This window comes from Balaenoptera musculus, chromosome 16, assembly GCF_009873245.2.
Source record: "Balaenoptera musculus isolate JJ_BM4_2016_0621 chromosome 16, mBalMus1.pri.v3, whole genome shotgun sequence".
In the NCBI taxonomy this organism is placed as follows: domain Eukaryota; kingdom Metazoa; phylum Chordata; class Mammalia; order Artiodactyla; family Balaenopteridae; genus Balaenoptera; species Balaenoptera musculus.
Genome location: NC_045800.1, coordinates 26,075,775 through 26,094,990, shown reverse-complemented (window position 1 = coordinate 26,094,990; position 19,216 = coordinate 26,075,775). Strand labels below are relative to the sequence as shown.

Below are 19,216 nucleotides of genomic sequence, written 5' to 3'. Positions count from 1 at the left end.
GCTGGGAAAGGAATTCTCTCTCTAGCACATCTCCTCTCAGTTGGCTGCTTTGCTTAGTTTTTCCTGCCTTACTCACTTTGTCTAGATGAGTCCTGAGCTCAAATCAGGAAACTCTCCAAGGGAAATAAAGGTGATTTTTCCTATTGTGAAGATGAGATTTGCCTAAGCCTTCCCTTTGCATCCATGGGGTTGCCCACACGTCAGTTCATTTCTAAGCTGTATCATGATAAAAAGCTCTGGGGTTTCTGTTCCGTCTAACAGATTATGCTCCCCAGCGCCTCTTCTCGACTCAGCACTTCTGAGGACACAGATAGTGATCAGACGGTCTTGTAGAGAAAATGACTGGTACAAACTGAACGACCTTTTTGTAGCCTGGAGTTGATTTCTGAAAGCACACTTTTTGAAGGTAATTCAGTTTAATAGAGAGATGATTCCTTATTAAAGCCAAAAAGTTGAATTACATGAGATGGCTAATAAACGTTTGGCTTCTTTGTATGATTGTTGTATCATTTTCCCTGAGGTCCTCACATCTCTGCTCTTTCAAAAAGTCCCAGAACAAAGCAATGGTTATAGTACCTCTCTGTGACATTCTGGTGGCATGCCATCTCCCCTGGTAGATGATTGTGAGGCCTAAGGATGCAAGGGGGGATCGGTTACAGGAGTTCTTTGTCAGAGTGCTTTTCCTGCTAGGGTATGAGTGATTGTGAAGCACCCAAACAGTAGGCCAACACATGGCAGGAATTTTAGATGAAGCCAGCTTCCTTGCCACAATTCTGCTACATCATTGACTTGAGGGCAGTGGGTCCAAAAATGAAGTTACTTGCTTCAAAATATGTATACCCACAAGTTAAAGATTACCTTTGGTACAAACCCTCTCTCAAAGACTGGACATTTAATAAACATTTTTCAGTGGTGGGAAGGTTTGCATGACAAGTGCTCTTGCCAAGTATCTCAGGAACTTGTGAGACTTGGAAGGACTATTGCTGTCTTTCATGTGAAGACTGTGCGTGCACTCAGCTGCTTGGGCTCCAGTGTGTATGACGAGGTTTATCTTGGCCTAGACTCTTCAGGCCTCATCTATAGCCCTGGCCAGACATGGCTTTGGGAAGAGCACAATGGGAGAGCAGAGCATTTGGGTGAATATTTGTACCTAATTTGATTCATGAACCAATCTGTCTAACCCATCTTTTTTCTAGTAATAAAATGGAGCAAAGATATTTTATAGGAAGGAACATAAAGGGACCAGACCAAAAACTTTTGTCATTTTAAATTAGAAAATAGATTACTTACACTTGCCGTAAGAGTCGACAAGTTTGAGATGAGGTGTGTTCAGTCGGGAGGACTTTTTTCTGTTAAAGCTCTTTAGAGGGACTTAAACTATTGTTTTTATTGCATACCTTTGTGGGAACAAGTCAGACAGTTGTGGACTTGGGATGAAGACACCGTGTCTGAGGCCAGGGGAGAAATGGTTGAGATTGCCAGGTTAAACAGAAAAGCTGCCTTGTTCATTCTGTAAACCAATGCATTCTCTCCGTAGATGACTTGCTTTCCGCTATTCCTACATGCTCAGCTGTGAGAACAGCGTGCAGTGCCCCTTCTCCGTTCGTGGAGGTGTGAGATGGGACGACGTGGATTCCTGGAAGTCACCGGCTCTGCGTCCCGGCTGCTGTGCACGTGCACGTCCTCCCTGCTCTCTGGTGGCTGTGCACCGGTCTTTTTTTCAAGGCTGCTCAGGTAGCTCCATGGTCTAGATTTCATTCTCAGAGCCTCCCAAAGCTGTGTATCATTTGAAATTGTTCCATTTGAGGAAAAACTTTAAGAATAGCTCTATGCTCTAGTCACCAAGAAAGAATGTCATGAGAAACCTAAGTATTGAGACATAAACTACTGAACTGAGGATCTGGGATTAAGTGTATGGCAATAGCTAGATCATAGTTACCATTTTTCCCACCATCAAAGAAAGGTTAAATAGTTTCCATAACATGGAATGTGGACAAGGCTCCTACTCTTAATGCAGACTTAGATATGCAGTTGTTTGTCTCAGGCTATTTGTGGTGAATAAGCAGAGTATTTTTAAATGCTCTGGCAGCCTTGGAAAAACTGCAGGGCTTTAAAGTTGCTGACAAAATATTTCTTAAATAAATAAATCTGATTTAGGAATATCTAAACATGGACAAAGTACTTTTAAATCTGACATGTCACTGCAAGTGGCTTTTTAAAGTGGTTGCTTAAAAACAATACTAACATGTCTAAAGGATTTGTAGCTCTAAGTTTTTCTGTTAAGACCCACTTTTCCTAAAAGCATCTTAGAAAGGGTATCTTGAAGGGCTTGTTTTCTTATTTTAGGTCTCAACAGAGCTTATGGTAGGAAATTTAAGGTCTGAACAGAACACTAAACTTTCTTGGCTTTAAGTAACTTTTCTAAAATACACCATCTGAGCTTTACCTGACCACCTCTGTAGAGATGAATGCACAGGACAAGGCCTCTTGCAGAGGCTGGGCTGTGGTCTGCTGTGCCTCTGACCGCTGCTGGATATACTAGGGTGCCGGGGGCCTCACAAAGTCTGAAACTAAGTGGTGTTTTCCCAATACCCAGGAAGGAAGTTCTGAAAAGAGTTGGGAGAGCTTCCTCTCAGTCTAAACACCTTAGGGTTTTTTTTTTAACGGAAAATTATAATTTTATGTTTCGCTTCCTTAATTATTAGCAACAGAGAGAAACTCATATTCATGTTTTAACAAGTCCAGTTACAGCTGCTCTGAGTCCCTGCCCATGGACCACTTACTTCCCAGCACTCTTCTAACAGGAATGATATGCAGAGAAGCAAAAGCTCTGCTCTGGGCCTTAGACTCTTACGGAATCCTAGCTCTTTAAAATATATTTTGGTGGTCCTGAAGAAAGCTGTAACCAGTAGTGGAATTCTTATTCCAGGTGTGTGCTTTTCACTTCTCAATCTTTGGACCCACTACCAGAGACTCATCTAGTTGAAAAGAAACTCTTAGATAAGATCTTATGTGAATAAAACAAAACAAAAGGGGTGGTAGATTAAAGCAACGTGATCATGTTGGGCCTTGCTCTAACAGGGGAGATATTTAAAGGTACTATTAAGTTAGCCATGTAGTTGTAATAAGTCAGTCAGATATTATTTGGCTTTGGGAATATTGAAGACAGTGTCAAACTGGGCAGCATCTCCATCTTGAATGAGAATAATTAATAGCTGGGGTGATCACAAACATTTGAGAAAATTTAAAACAGGAGCAGTATCTAGTTGCTATCTGCGATAGCATTTTTTTTTCTATTTATATACTTTGCCTATTTTATTTTATTTATTTATTTATTTTGGCTGCGTTGCGTCTTTGTTGCTGCACGTGGGCTTTCTCTAGTTGCGTTGAGTAGGGGCTACTCTTCGTTGTGGTGTGCGGGCTTCTCATTGCAGTGGCTTCTCTTGTTGCAGAGCACGGGCTCTAGGCAAGCGCGGGCGCAGTAGTTGTGGCCCATGAGCTTAGTTGCTCCGTGGCATGTGGGATCTTCCCGGACCAGGGATCAAACCCATAACCCGTGCACTGGCAGGCGGGTTCTTAACCACTGCACCACCAGGGAAGTCCCTGCAATAGCATTTCTAACCTAATACTTTAAAAGTAGCATAAATTCCTAACAAACAGATAACAGAATGTTGTGACAGTGTAAAGCCCTACACATTGAAAGTGGTGATGTAATATGGCCTTGGCTAAGTTACTGAGCTGTGTTCCCTACCTATAAAATGATTTTTAAAAAAGGAAAAAAGAAAGCCTCACCTCGTAGTCCTGTACCAAAAAACTTTCCGTGAAAAAACTGAGGCCTATTTAAGTGCTATAAATTTAGCCATTAATCATGCTAGACTATATTTCCTTTAAGAGAAAGTCAAATTGATATCACTAAGTCAAACCTAAGCCCACGGCCTTCCCTGGTGGCGCAGAGGTTAAGAATCCGCCTGCCAATGCAGGGGTCACGGGTTCAAGCCCTGGTCCGGGAAGATCCCGCATGCCGTGGAGCAACTAAGCCCGTGAGCCACAACTACTGAGCCTGTGCTCTAGAGCCCGCTCACCTAGAGCCTGTGCTCCGCAACAAGAGAAGCCACCTCAGTGAGAGGCCTGTGCACTGCGACGAAGAGTAGCCCCCGCTTGCTGCAACTACAGAAAGCTCGTGTGCTGCAACAAATACCCAACACAGCCAAAAACAAATAATTAATTAATTAAAAAAACAAAAAAACAAAAAAACCTAAACCCACTTGAAGACCAGCAGTTACTATAGTTGTGCTACAGGAAGGGGGTCAAAGTCAGTATTAGAAATATTATACTTTATTGAATTCTAGAGCAGCTAATCTACCCTCCCGTGTCGACAAATGACAGTAAGAATGGAAGAAACATATGAAGGTTAAAGTAAGAGTCTACACCACTGTGAAAAATGTTGTAACAACTTTCACTGTTCTGTGAGGCAGTCGTAATACCTTAAAGTAGACAGTGATGATGCATTCTTGTTCTGAACAACAAGGAGAGACTTCACTTGGGATTCTGAAGTGAACTTATCCACGTTGATTGTGCCCTCTGTTTTTGTAAAGGTTCTGGCTTACAAAGCCCTCTTATGCTTGAATTTGAAATACAGCAAGAGGATACAGAAGGCTGGAATGGGGTGGCATGAGCCACACTATATGGCCCACACTAATGAATTTTACTCCGTTATGGTGTAATATAAGAAGGAGGTTCTCTTCTTTTCGGGTGGCTTGCTCCTTTGTCCTCTTTCAGCTGAATTCTTTCCATAGATTTATCCGAGATGAGAAAAAGACTATGTTTTTGGATAATAAGCATTTTTGCTATCATCAATCGAAAACATGTAGAAGTGGATGAAGACTTCTGCCTCAAAATGAAATTGCTGCAGTCCATTCCAGACCAGCCCTACAGCAAGTAGAGAACACTTCTGCTAAGCCACTGACAGCAGCCTTACTGGAGTCACTGAGGACACTTAAAAGCTTGTAAAGGAACCTTGACCTTAACAGAAGACTACATTTGATAATGGAAATAATATATTTCTCCACTAATATACAATACTTATGCAATGCACTGAAAAAGATGGGTTTTGGAATAAGAGCACAATTTGTACCATAACAACGTTTTTGGATCACCTCTTCCCATTGTCTTCCTTGCTCCACTCTGAGACCCTGCACCACCCTTAGTGTATCTGGATACACTGTGACATACTGATGATGAAACAAGACAAGGAAACAGTGTCACAAGCCACGATGGAGCCAGCTGCATGCAGTTCAGCCCAGCTTTACCCTTGCTTTCCTCCAGTACAGACTCCATTACAATTCTGAACCATCTGCAAAGAGTGCAGACACACAAAACTAAAACAAGTATCTCCCTATGATTAGAGTATTTTAAAGTCTTCAGAAACTTTCCAGATGTACCTTTGATGGAGCCCCCCACCCCCCACTAGGACCCCCACAGGGACATCCTTTGCTCCTGTGAGTCCTGCCAGAACTTGTTTAATGGGCGCTCAGAGTTTTGATTTTCCTCCTCATTCTTCCTCTTCCTCTTCTTCCTCTTCATCATCATCTTCATCATGGCAATGTGTAATTTCCTGGGGGGCCAGTGGGAAGAGGTTGGGGGGCTTAATCTCACTAATCGACCGTGTCAACTGGTGCCGTTTGTAGTCGGTATCTTTGAAATCCACTGATGTACGGTTCCGGGTTGCAAGGGGGGACTCCATCTCATTGATATCTACATGTGTGTGTTCCACTGTTGACTCATGAGGCATCTACAACAAAGTCAGAGGTTCAGAAAGCAGGCAGAACAAAACAGCTGTCTCCCAGATCCTAATCCCTCTGCCTTTGTTAGATGGCTGTACAGAAGCACCTATAATGGACCAGAGGCCGAGCCAATTCAGATACTGAAGTATCTTCCTAGAACTTCCTAAAGCTGCCTATCCTCTTTTCTCTCCCACTCAAAACTGTGCCCACATTGTATACTATAGCCTGAAACTGGATAAGATGGGAGAGAAGAGATTATTATTTCCTATTTATTTCACAGCAAAAAAGTCTGGAAATATAGATCAGTATTAGAATATAGGAATTTAAAACTACACTTCTCTCATTTAGCACTAATAATAGAGGAAAGTCTTCACCATTCAAACAACTTTTAAACCAAGTCGTTTTCAAAGTAAAGTCAAGCTCTGTAACATTCTATCTTGATCATACTTTCTCAAAAACTCCTTTTTGTGCAACCATGTAACCTGGCTATGGGCTTTGCACATTAGAAAGAAATGATCTAAACTTTCCTGTGCCATGCCAGATAGCTAGTGGCAGATCTTGGCCTTAACAGCATTAAGATAACAGCATTATCTTAACTGCAAATGGTAGCCTTAGGCTATATAACTCACCAAGACGTGGGCAGCTCTGAAGAGGTAGCTGAACGGGTAATACAGCAGATTAATGAAAGATGCTGCATAGAGATCAGCATAGCGCATCACCTGACTGGCAAAGAGGGTCTGCCGGGAGCCACTGCGAAACAGGCTTCCCATCATCCCGTAGCACATGTCCATGTCATGAGTTACTTTCTAAAGCAAAGAACAAGATTAAGGCTCAGCTCATTCGATAAATATTTACTGAACACTGGCTATGTGCCACTCCCTGTATAATATCAGAAATACAGAAATCACTTAAAGTTTATTTTCGAAGTTTTCTCCCAAATCCCATTTGGATACCTTAATACGTCTCTGGATGGAGCTAATGTCTGGGCGCTCATTGCTGCTGCTGTCAAGGTGCCTGGAGACAAGAAAAATCCAGTGAAAATCTCCAGAAAGGAAGTCTCTTACATCTAAGTGACTCCTGAAGAGGTAGATGGTTTTTAGGGAAGAAATTTTTAGGGTTAGGAAACTTACTTGTAGAGTTCAGCCAAGAAAATATCCAAGCTCTGAAGCTCTTCGAAAAGTGCTAAAGTTTGGAAGAAAAAGGAAAATGTTTTAAGTAAATCAAAAAGCATCTAGTTTTTAACTGTTGCTACAACTAAAGTAAAAGGTTGCAGATATGACTGAAAAGTAAAGCCATAGGTGAGTGTGTAAAATGACTTCCTTCCACCACCTTCGGGAAAACCCACTGACACTGCTTGGAATCTGGCAGCAGATGACGCCAGCATTTCCTCTTTAACTGCTTTTCCTCCTACTTAAAACCACCCAGTACATACAACTTTCCTAACTGGATGCTGATTCTGAGCTTATAAAGTGCCAATTCATACCCCATCTCAGGTGTGTCAGCAAAGCAAGTGTTAACAGTTCCATCTTTAGATAAAAGAATGAGTCACAAGTCCAGAAAACAGAACCAAATCAACTAGATTTCTAAAATTCTATAGGTGGAAAGTTGAAAATGTAGATGAAAGGCTAGCCAGAAAATCCCACCAAGAAGTACAAACAATAGCAACGGCCACTATACGTTGCATGCTTTCTGTGTGTTCTAGCCTTTCTCAACCCGGGTTCCCCAACGAGAATCAAACCATGATGTGTCCAATGTATATAACAAATCTTTATCTACCATCTTTGGGAGAACCGAGAGTCATTCAAATCATTTTTGTCTGTTCTGTGGTTCAGATGAGGAGCCTCAGTTGAGAAGGGTTGTTACTTCTATCACCTTTATGCAGGCATTGCCTCAGATAAGTCTCAGCAGCTTTATGAGAGTAGGTGTTACCCTCATTTTCACATTTGAGGTACTAAGGCACAGGGTGTTTCAGTAACCTGCCTGAGGGCTGAAGATAGTAAGTGGTGGAGCCAGGGTCACTACCTGCGGCAGGACCTTCCGCCACACTGTGAGCGATGCTAGCTAGGACTGGCTGGAGAACTTGTGTGTGTCAAACCTCTTTACATAACTAGGGTCAAAGCTCAATTCAGTGCAGAGTATAGCTCAGTTCAGAGAATGCCTCATTCTCTACTTCTCAGAAGAGCAAATAAAAAAAATACCAGGTGATCAGCACTCAGAGCCATCAGTGCCCCAGAATCACAGCTATGAGCTGGTAGCAGAGAGACTGGAACGAGCAGGCATGGCTGAACAAATAAGGGACTGCAGAGGTAAGCAGCGTCCACTTTCCGTTGCTACTGTAACATAACTCAGACCAGTAATATTCTAAACTTTAAAGGGATTCAAGAAGAAGGCTGAACAAGATAACCTCTCAAAATTCTGGACTTCTGTGAAATATCTGGCTATAGGAGAAGGAGGTATCCAAATATAAGGCCCCATCTTTTGACCACCTCTGACCCCCTGCATACAAAGTAATGGTTCATCAAAGAGGACTGATTCATAGCTGGCCATTCTGATATAAACTAGCTATGTCAAAGATTTATAAAGTAAGAATAATGGCTCCTTACAACTCTTATCAGTCCAGACATGCAGCTCCTGTGCAAGTTCAGGAATCACCAAAAAAGTTCGCCACCCTTGCCGTTTCTTTGATTTTAAAATGTCCCCAAAAATGTGATCTCCAATATATAAAATGTCTTTGCCCTTGGCTCCCAACAGATCACAGATTGTATCAGATGAACCTGAAACAATGGAACAAACAATGAGAAAACAATAAATGTCTCCATATTAAAAACCAGCGTTCCGAGTACCATAACCATTAAATACAGATTAATTTTATTCTTTTAACTATGTGAGGAACACACTAAAAAAAGGGCGCACCTTTCTTAAAGACAAAGACTCACCATTGTCTTTTTTCATCAACCTTTTTAGTGCCTCTAAGACAACGCCTTTAGCTCCACTATGCTCACCAGAGCTCTTGATCACCAAACCCAAGAGCAACAAAACTACACGTCTCAGCTTTAGGGAACATTACCACTGCCATTTCTCATCACAGATCTGCCATTAGGTTGGCTTTGTTCCACTGCTTCTCATTCCAACAAAATACACATCTGTGTCCACAGGGGCTCCTAAAAACCCCTAGAGGACCCCTTGGGAACCACCCGACATGATTCCAGACACTGAGAAAATGCCTCAAATAGGCAAAAGGAGGATTGGAAAAAACTGATCCTTTTAGTGAAAATCAAAGGTTCACTAGGACATACTGACCACTTCTCAAAACCTTTCTCCCTGACTCCTATTGTATTAGTAGGTGATTGAAGTGTTTACCAGCAGGAGACGATATCTTTAGAATTCTAAAGAGTATATGTGGCACTGTGCCAGGAGGACACCAAAGTTTTCACATGAGGTCTGAGCAAAGACTTACACTAAATAAAGGGAAGTCTGTGACTCACCCCCAGAGTAGACAATGCCATGCTGTAAGGGGCCCGTGTAGGTACCAATCTTCAGCTTGCCAGTTTTCTGTGAGAAAAGAATATGGACTTTGTAATGCTTTATCCTTCTATCACAATCTCCACCCAGAATGCTACTTGGCTAGGCAGCCAAATGAATGTCACTTTTGAATTATATTCATTTGAATTATTCTGCTATATCGATTAAGACCAAACTCTTAGATTAACTTCAAAAGAGAGATATGGCTAATAAGTTAAAAATACCTGTTTCCTTAGGGGGAGTAGGAGTGGGGGAAAGGAGGAACATGAAGGGTAATTGCTCGCAGATAGACCTTCCTCTCAACTTACAGTATCCACCTGACGCAGTACTGTGCCTTCTCCAAAAAAGAGTGGTTTCCGTGCGTCCACCAAGATCAGGTCAAAGTAGGACTGCCATGGTCGGTGGGAGCTCCCAGGCTGATAAGGGAGAAACAGCAAAAGCCGAAACATCACTCCTAACCTTAAAGCACTCATGTTTCATCTCAATCAGATGAAAGGAATGTAGAAATACTAAGTATAACCAGAAAATCCCACTATTTTATTAAAAACATATTGTGGCTTATTATAAGCCACATCCTTTTGGAAGCAGGCAAAGTAAAAATATAAATAATGACTCTAACCTCTATATTTTAAGTCGTTTCACCTACTTATTAATTTATTTCAAGCAATATAATGTATGAAAGAAAGTGTGCTCACACTCTAAAAATGGGCTATAAGAGGCTCAAAGGGGCTAAGGAGAGTTGCAAAACAAATATGTAAGAGACAGGTTAAGAAAGAGGCAGATTAGCATCAGAACTGAAGTATACAACTGACGTGGAACTATTATTAGCAGATTTCATCGGTTATGTTCTCAGAATGATGGTTTCAGGTGCACGCTGGTCTTTGGCTTATATGGCAGGCTAATCAGCACTAATGTAGAAGGTATGCCCCTTAACATTACTTCCATCCTGAACTGGAACCATGGCATTAACCTTTTAAGGTCAAGCCAAAGAGCACTGCCATTACTCTGTTTTTAGGTGATCTCAAAACAGTTATTTATGACATTTATTCAAAGAAGCCTAGTGACTAAATTGCAATGAGTATTCCTTAAATCTAAATATGGCCATACTACAGGAATGAAGACTTCTCTGCTAAGTATCAAGGTTAGCTGTTCTTTTGGCACAGAACTCAGCAATAACTAACAGCAGAATCTAGACGTTTGCAAGAATATATACATTTTCTCTCTTTCTTTTAATTACATTATCTTCTTCAACCTGAAAATTCCTTTATTTGCCACACAAATGTAACAATTCTGTATAGAATTTCTTGGGCATAAAAATTATTCTGATCCCATCCTACTAAATACCACATGAATCTCTTTTATTCCTGTCTACCAAGTTTTCAAACTGCTAGCAACTTTAAATTACAGTAGCTCCTGGCATTACTTTTTTTTTTTTTAATATTTATTTATTTTTGGCTGCACTGGGTCTTCATTGCTGTGCACAGGCTTTCTCTAGTTGCAGGAAGAGGGGGCTACTCTTTGCTGTGGTGCACGGGCTTCTCATTGCCGTGGCTTCTCTTGTTGCGGAGCATGGGCTCTAGGCGCGCGGGCTTCAGTAGTTGTGGCGCACGGGCTCTAGAGCGCAGGCCCAGTAGCTGTGGCGCATGGGCTTAGCTGCTCCGTGGCATGTGGGATCTTCCCGGACCAGGGCTCGAACCCGTGTCCCCTGCATTGGCAGGCGGATTCTTAACCACTGCACCACCAGGGAAGCCCGACATTACTTCTAATATTAATGAAGATTTCTGGATGGCTCCTCCTGACCAATTCCTTACCCTCAACATTCCAGGATATTAAATGCATTCATTGTTACTAAAGCAACAGTCTATTAAGTTACATAGAGTACCTTGGGGCCATGTGGGAAATCAAACAGGTAAGTCATAATTTTCTGGAAAAAAAAAATCCAACATAAGGTCCATATACTACTTCTGCAAGAGATATATGACACCTAAATAAATCACACACAAGCTTTTTATAAGACATGTCTTTTTCAGTACAAGATTCATCACATTCTTGTTTCCTCTAAAGTTTATGAAATCATGGCAGTGGAAGCCAGAAATGAATGCTTCATCATAGCAAACAAATGCAAGCTTCTGACATTCTCAGTAGAACACAGACTTCTAGATTTTTTTGTACAGATTCACATCCATATATTCCTATCCAGTTCTCCTAGTGGACTGGAACACATATTTGGAGGTAAGGGGTATCTGAGATAAGGGTGTAGAGATAACTAATGACTCACATGGAAAGAATATACCTTGGCCCTCTTACTACTGTTCCTAGACCAACCAAGCCAACTTACTTGCTTACTTCAAATCACCAAATTTCAAAATCAACATTTTACATAAAGAGGATTGGGGAGTGCTGAGCTTCTGGCTAGTACTGGGAACTTGTAACTGTCTTAGCAAAAGTAACATGATAAGGAGTTAAATCATCTTTTCTATATGCTTTAATCATGGCAAAATTTTTTTTAAGTTAAGAGGTAGTAAATTTTGATGGCTAAGAGTCAAAACATCTTAGCACCATCTATTTCTGTCTGGCTCCCCAACAGCAGGGAGGGCACATATGTACACATGTGCAAAAATAAAGGGTGTAACTTCTTAAGTTTTAGAAATGAAGCACAAAGAGACAACGAAGACATTTTAATCAGCACAAATGTTTTAAATAACCCCAAAGAGAAAACCTTCAAGTAGCCAATTGTAATCAGGGAAAATAGTCAAAAGAAATATTTAGAAAAATTTGAGAACCACTCTGATGTATGCTATATATTTTTGCTTTTTTCATTCTGCTTTCAAAATGAAATGGCAATGAAATACCCTCACTTAATAAACTATCTTCCTCATTATAGTCACAGTTCTTCAGTCCTAAATAATTCCTTTGTATAAATAAACAAATATGAATATTAAGCACTTACATCTGTGTATTTATAGTCACTGTTGGTGGCAAGAAATACTTTCCCTACTTCATTCATCCGGCTTAGAAGCAAAGGCAGTTTTCCCTGAAATATAATTATGATGATGAGTGAAACACTAAAACACACAGATATTCCTCCACTTATGTTGGGGTTATGTCCCGATAATACACCAAACATGACAGCTAGCCAAGCGTACCTTAAACGTGCTGAGAACAAACACTGGCCTACAGTTGGGCAAAATCATCGAACACAAAGCCTATTTTATAATAAAGTGGTTGAATATCTCATGTAATTTATTGAATACTGTACTGAAAGTGAAAAGTAGAATGGATGTTATCAGTTGTCTACCCCCGTGATTGCACGGCTGACTGGGAGCTGTAGCTCACTGCTGCTGCCCAGCATCACGAGAGTATCGTAGGGCGTATCACTAGCCTGGGAAAAGATCAAAATTCAAAATTCCACATACAGTTTCTACTGAATGTGTATTGCTTTCACACCATCGTAAAGTCAAAAAATCTTAAGTTGGGGACCATCTGTATATATTCATTTACACTGTGGAGTAGTTAGACACTGGACTTTTGTCCACTGAAATAGGAATAGGGGATGCCCTTTAAGGGACGGTTGGTTGGTTGGTTGGTTGGTTGGTTGGTTTCAGAATTTTGCATTTAGAAGATCACATTGTAACTGCATGAATTAAGTATCATATATGTAGTGTATACATGGTGTATATATAATAGATTTATATATAAAATATAAAAATGATTATATGCCTATTAAAAACATATCTCTAACTTCCTCATTATGTCTGCCTCAGGAAAGAGTTTAAATTACCTTGTAATCTCTAAAAGTAAGTGAATTAAGTGTGTTAGAGATGAGGATAAGCTGATTTTTAAACATCATCAGCTAAATACTCTATGGAAAGTATTAGATACGGCTTCACTGTGTATACTTTTATTTTATGAAATACCTTGCAGAAATGACATGATGTGTCATGATGCAACCTAGAAATGTCCAGACCCACCTGCAGATACATGAGGAAATTCTAACTCCTGATGTGACCAGAAAGAAAAACAGCCTTTCCTTCTCTCACAGTAAATAGCTTCCTTCACTTAAATCCTCCTGAACCCCTCAGTGTTCTTTCTTGAAACAACAATCATGGGAGTGGGAGTGGACGGGAAATAGGAGGTACAAAGAATGAAAACAATAAGAAATCTTTACCAAAGAACTTTGAGAAAATAATTGCATTCTACTTTTACTCTGTAAGAAAAGGAAGAAGTATCTCATCTCAGTGCTGTGTGTGTCTGTGTGTACTTTTTATTTTGAAATAATTTCAGACTTACAGAAAAGTTGTGAAAATAGTACAGAGGGTTTCTATATATTCTTTATCCAGCTTCCCTCAATATTAACATCTAACCCCAGTATAATGATCAAAACTAAGAAATTAACATTGGCACAATGCTTTTAACTAAACTACAGATATTTAAATATTTTATTAGGTTTTCCACTAATGTCTTTTGAAGTATTTTAAAGCTTTCCTCATTATTCCTTGTTGATAGGTTAAAGACAATTTAAATAACAGTCACACATATGTACATTTTTTAGATGATCTAGCACTGTGGTTATGATTCAGGATACATTTAGGTGTGACTTTACTACTTATTAACTGTATGAACTTGGGCAAGTTATTTAAGTCCCCAGTTTCTTCATCTATAAAGCAGAGGTAACAGTAACTAACTCACAGTTATATGGAAGATTAAATGGGATAACGAATGTAATCACTTAGCACAGTGATGTGCGCAAAGTAGCCACTCTAGCTGCTGTTATTGTAATTAGAGCTAAAAGGGCAAATGAAATACTGGGTCTTCTTGCCTAATAACAAACAAGAAAAACTAAAACCCATGCTCCGGCTGAAAACTCTTGGTGATTATACTCGGAGTGTGTTAAACTGCCACGACAGAGAAATATCTTCTCTTGTCCATTTCATTATAAATAAGCTTGTTATTAATTTCCCTAATAGGTAAAGGAAGCTATCATGCAGATCTATTTTTCCCTTTATTACTTACATCTTTGACTACATACTTCTCAAGATTTTCAACTGTCTTTTCCTTAAGGGAACCCTAGAGAAAGAAAAAAGGAAGCAAGAAGAGAACAAAATCAATTTTTAAGTTTATTATAAAAACTGTGACTACTGTCAGCCTAAATGCATTTCTTAACTATTTCCAGAAAAGTAGATAAACTAAACAAGGCCAGGATAAAGTGGCAGATGTGATGTGCTGCAACTCCACCTCCAAAATGTATTTAAAATATAAAACTATTTTTATTTTAAACTAGAAATCAAAAGGCATTTCATATTTTATTCAGCACAATTTATAATAAATGTAAACATAATATTACTTAGTTAATGTTACTGGCCAAGTGGGAGGTATTTGGAAAAAACAAATGGACCATGATCATTTTGAAAGGATATGGTAAGTATAATCCTAATGCTAAAATCTCTTCCAGTAAGTTTGGGAAATGCAAACTGAAATAAGATCTAGAAGCCAAGCACCACCACTGAGGAAAGACCGGCATTACCTCTGTAAGCAGGACAGCCAAAGACAAGGACAGAAGTATTCCAGACAGCTATCACCAGAGGCAAATCCCCCCCACCCCCTTGTTTTTAACAGATGAACAATTCTGCTCTATTTGCACTTGGAAAGTTAATGTCAGACCATAAAAAACACATGCCAGGCAGTGAGCAGGTGAAGAAGCAGCTCCTAGGTACCTTGTAATGAACCCAGTCAACTGCATCTCTTACATCCTGGAACATACTCCGGTAAGACATGAAGAGGTCCCCATCTTTAAATCCTGTTTCACAGCTACAGAAAGATAAAAAGAACATGACAGGGAATCCAAAAGAGGGTAAATAAAATGAATATCAAACATTGCCCAGGGGACCCAAAGGTTCCATTGTCACATAATAAAGGCCGTGTGGCTAATTTGGAAAATAATTACTCCCTAATGAAAACCCATTCTGACCACCAGAGGTGACTGCAGTGTTCAATGGAATACAATAACTGTGAACAGATACAAACTGGTAGAAGAATATACTGAATGGAAGCTAAAAGGCCAGTTCCAAAAATATCAGGTCCTTTATCACTTTTAAGAAACAGGTTCCCATCAAAGAAACATTTAAAATTGGTAATTTAGGTTCTCTCCACCCTCACTTTTCTGACATTGTCTCTAGGTACTAAGGTATTGTCTATTTTCTGTTTATCTTAGTGACTTAGTGCTCCACCAAATTTAGTGCCTTGAAGTGGATAAGGCCTAAAGAGGATAAGTTTGCAAACTCTGGCACACACGGCTGAACTTACAATTCTCCCTAGAAAGGAAAGGATAACTTTTTCAAGACTTAAGCAAAATTTTACTTCAGGGAGGATAAACAGTATTTACTCCTCAATTAAATCTTGCTGGGCCTGGGAATGAAACTAAATTACCATCCCTGAATGGCTCCTGGGTAGCTGCTGTGAAATGAGTTGGGGGGTTTTAGTGCAATTCTGCTTGGACAGATAATCATCACACAAACCTCCCACTCAGTTGTCACAATTAGCACCTCTGCTGGCCGTCTTCATTCCCAGGAGAAGCCAATCAGAAGTGGTCCCTTCCAAACATGGCTGCAGCACACTGGCAAGGAGAGGGCCGTGTGGGAGGTGAGAGCCTGCATGGAGCTGCTGGTGCTGTCCCATCTCTCAGGCTGGCAATGTGGCATCTTTCACTAGCACTAAATTCACTTCAGAAAAGCAGAAAAGACCTGCAGTGGCCAGTTCTCTAAAACCCTGTACATTAATTTTTTTAAAAAATCAATTGGAAAAAGAAAATTATAGTATATACATACCTGGTATATCTGGGACAATTAGTAAAAAAATCTACTAGGCAGGCCAACAGGTAGGTCTCTGAAAAATGAAGAATATATATTCATAAGCTAGAAGTGAGATAATGAAATTGTTTCATTATGTCCTTGCGCAAAGACAAACGATTATGGAAAGAAGGGAAGGCATCAGTATATATAAGCATAGAATGAGCATAGAATATATAATATATAAGCATAGAATGAGTCTACCTGGTAGGTTGAATAGTGTGTTCAGAATGTAAAATCTTTCAGTGTCATCTCGTTGAATAAATTTATTTGGATACTGCTCTCTAGTTTCTGGTCTGAAAGAAAAAATTTTTAATTAACTGACATTCAAAAATAACGTTATAACTCTGAGACATATTCATCATTCAAAAATTAATTCAGATATTTTGGTGGCTATGTGCAAGGCAGGGTTCCATATAATACACATGGCAGGACTTCCCTGGTGGCGCAGTGGATAGGACTCCGTGCTCCCAATACAGGGTGCCTGGGTTCTATCCCTGGTCGGGGAACTAGATTCCACATGCATGCCGCAACTAAGTAAGGGTTCGCATGCCACAGCTAAGGAGCCCTGGAGCTGCAACTAAGGAGTCCCCGTGCTGCAACCAAGACCTGGCGCAACCAAATAAAAAAATAAATAAATATAAACAAAAAACAAAAAACAAAAAACATGGGTAGCTCTGAAAAGGAAGAAGCTTGGTTTCAGCCCCTAAAAAGTTCTCAGTCTGATAAGGGAGGTGAGTCACATACACAAACAATTATAACAAGGTAAAAAAATCACAACTACAAGCAAGGTGCAAGGAGCTATGAGAAAACCGAAGAAGGGGAGACCATTTCAACTTAAGGGGTAGAGAGAAGTGAATGTGGGAATGTGGAGAGGAAAATCTTGGAAGAATTCATGAAAATGGTAGCATATGAGCTGGTCCTTGAAAGCTAGATAGACGAATCCAGAAAGTAGTCTGAGAAAGGGGAACAGAGAAAAATAAAGCTAGAAAGACTAATTGAGGCAATTATGCTATTGTTTTTATACTTCATTCAGGGGCAACAGTGCCACTGACAGTTTTGGGGTTTTTTTTGGCTGCACTGGGTCTTTGTTGCTGCCTGCAGGCTTTTCTCTAGTTGCCGCGAGCGGGGGCTACTCTTCGTTGCAGTGCGTGGGCTTCTCATTGCAGTGGCTTCTCTTGTTGCAGAGCACGGACTCCAGATGCGCAGGCTTCAGTAGTTGTGGCTCACGGGCTCTAGAGTGCAGGCTCAGTAGCTGTGGCACATGGCGTAGCTGCTCCGCGGCATGTGGGATCTTCCTGGACCAGGGCTCGAACCCGTGCCCCCTGCACTGGCAGGCGATTCTTAACCACTGTGCCACCAGGGAAGTCCCCACTGACAGTTTTTAAGCAGAAGGATAAAACCATCAGAGCTGAATTGTAAAAATATTAGTAGGAGTTTTAGGATAAAAGGGAGGAAGAAATGTGATGTGTTGCAAAAATGGCTACAAATTCTTCCTATCCTTTTGTAATGTGACTTTGCAGTTTTTCCAATTAAGAGGCTCAGTCTATTTCTCCATCCTTGAATACAGGCTTGAATGGCAGCAAATGGGATCCAAGCAGAGACTTGGAAAACACTTGTGTATTGGGGCTTGCTTACTCTTGCTGCACTTGGAACTCTGAGACTGCTATGTGAATGCGAGTGAGATAACCTGCTGGAGGATAAAAGGTTACATGCAGAAATGAGATGCCCCAGCCAACAGGCTGCCAACTGCCAGACATGTGAGTGAGGCCATTCTAGATCAGCTGAGCAATCCCAGAATTGCCCAGCTGACTCTCAGAATTTTGAGCTAAATCAAATGGCCATTGTTTTAAGCCACTAAGTTTTGAAGTACTTTATTATGCAGCAAAAACTAACTGACACAGAGACAGAGGCCTGGGAAATCAGGGGATTACTGTAGTAGTCCAGTTGAGAGCAGGAGGGGCATGTCCTAGAGTGGGCGCAAAGGAAATTAAAGAGAAGAATTATTCAAGAGAGATTGCCAAGGTAAAATGAACAAGACAAGGCAACTGATCGGATGTGGTAGATGAGGAACACGAGAGCCAAAGATGACGATGCTCACACTAAGGTGTCTCCGAGAGGGTGGTGGTACCATCAACAGAATCATGAAAACTAGATAAAAAGTAGATACAAGAGGAATTTTATTTTGGATATGCTACTCTAAAAGTAAACATTTTTACAGGCAATTAGAAACAAAGGTCAAGAACTTAAAATAGAGATTCACACTTGAGAGGTAGCCGGGATCATCTCTGCACAGGTAATAAATGAAGTCAGGAAGACTATTAGAGCAGAAGAGGCCACTTAAGAGTGCAGAGAAAGAAGAGCAGACTGAGACTAGATCCATGGAGGACATTCAGAGTTTAAAAGAAAAAGCCAGTGAAAAAAAACAGAAGTTAGAGATGCATGAGAACCTTGAAGAGTGAAATAAAACACTGCAAGAAGAGGAAGGGGAGAGTATTAATAAAAATATTACAGAGAGGGTGGGATAGGGAGGGTGGGAGGGAGACACAAAAGGGAGGAGATATGGGGATATATGTATACGTATAGCTGATTCACTTTGTTATAAAGCAGAAACTAACACACCATTGTAAAGCAATTATACTCAAATAAAGATGTTTAAAATATATATATATTACAGAGAAACCAAAAGGGAGAAAAACTAACATATAAAAATGCACAGTCCTCACAGTGAAATATGAAGATTAACTATTTTGAATAAAGGACACCAAATTTAAAGTTCATACTCAGAATAACTTGGGTAAATTCCTGCTTGTGTTTGTTAACTACAAATGGGCATAAACTCTAGTTAGGGATATAAAATCACATTAGCTCCCTGTCTTAGTCACCCTTCTGAAATAAGTGTTCCCAATAAAGAATAACTTTATGGAATAGCATATCTTCTAGCCTTCCAAGATTTTCTGTAATGAAAATTAAGGCAGAAGGGAATAGTAATTTATGCTTTCCTCAGTCAGGTTTAGTAAGATGACATTTTCATCATTAAAGAATAATTCCTTTACCTAAATATAG

The 19,216-nt window shown here is 40.2% G+C and overlaps 2 protein-coding genes across 4 annotated transcripts in view; one reads left to right on the top strand and one right to left on the bottom strand.

Moving 5' to 3' along the window:
• CNNM2 (cyclin and CBS domain divalent metal cation transport mediator 2) overlaps window positions 1-322 on the top strand; it is a 147,922-nt gene extending 147,600 nt beyond the window's left edge. Inside the window, exon 9 of the transcript XR_005016868.1 lies at window positions 262-322. The gene's annotated coding sequence lies outside the window, so the exon portion shown is untranslated. The remainder of the gene's footprint in view (window positions 1-261) is intronic.
• A 3,997-nt stretch (window positions 323-4,319) lies between these two features.
• Window positions 4,320-19,216, bottom strand: part of NT5C2 (5'-nucleotidase, cytosolic II) — a 105,880-nt gene continuing 90,983 nt past the window's right edge. Inside the window, exons 5-17 of one of the 3 annotated variants that reach the window (XM_036828128.1) lie at window positions 16,355-16,446; window positions 16,130-16,187; window positions 15,020-15,113; window positions 14,319-14,372; window positions 12,256-12,339; window positions 11,188-11,229; window positions 9,614-9,721; window positions 9,269-9,335; window positions 8,387-8,557; window positions 6,914-6,965; window positions 6,737-6,797; window positions 6,413-6,589; window positions 4,320-5,791 (exon numbers count right to left, since the gene is read on the bottom strand). In XM_036828128.1, the coding sequence (XP_036684023.1) occupies window positions 5,552-5,791; window positions 6,413-6,589; window positions 6,737-6,797; window positions 6,914-6,965; window positions 8,387-8,557; window positions 9,269-9,335; window positions 9,614-9,721; window positions 11,188-11,229; window positions 12,256-12,339; window positions 14,319-14,372; window positions 15,020-15,113; window positions 16,130-16,187; window positions 16,355-16,446 (1,300 nt within the window). In that variant the 3' untranslated portion in view covers window positions 4,320-5,551. The remainder of the gene's footprint in view (window positions 5,792-6,412; window positions 6,590-6,736; window positions 6,798-6,913; window positions 6,966-8,386; window positions 8,558-9,268; window positions 9,336-9,613; window positions 9,722-11,187; window positions 11,230-12,255; window positions 12,340-14,318; window positions 14,373-15,019; window positions 15,114-16,129; window positions 16,188-16,354; window positions 16,447-19,216) is intronic. The other 2 variants (XM_036828129.1, XM_036828127.1) reach the window with 2 other exon arrangements.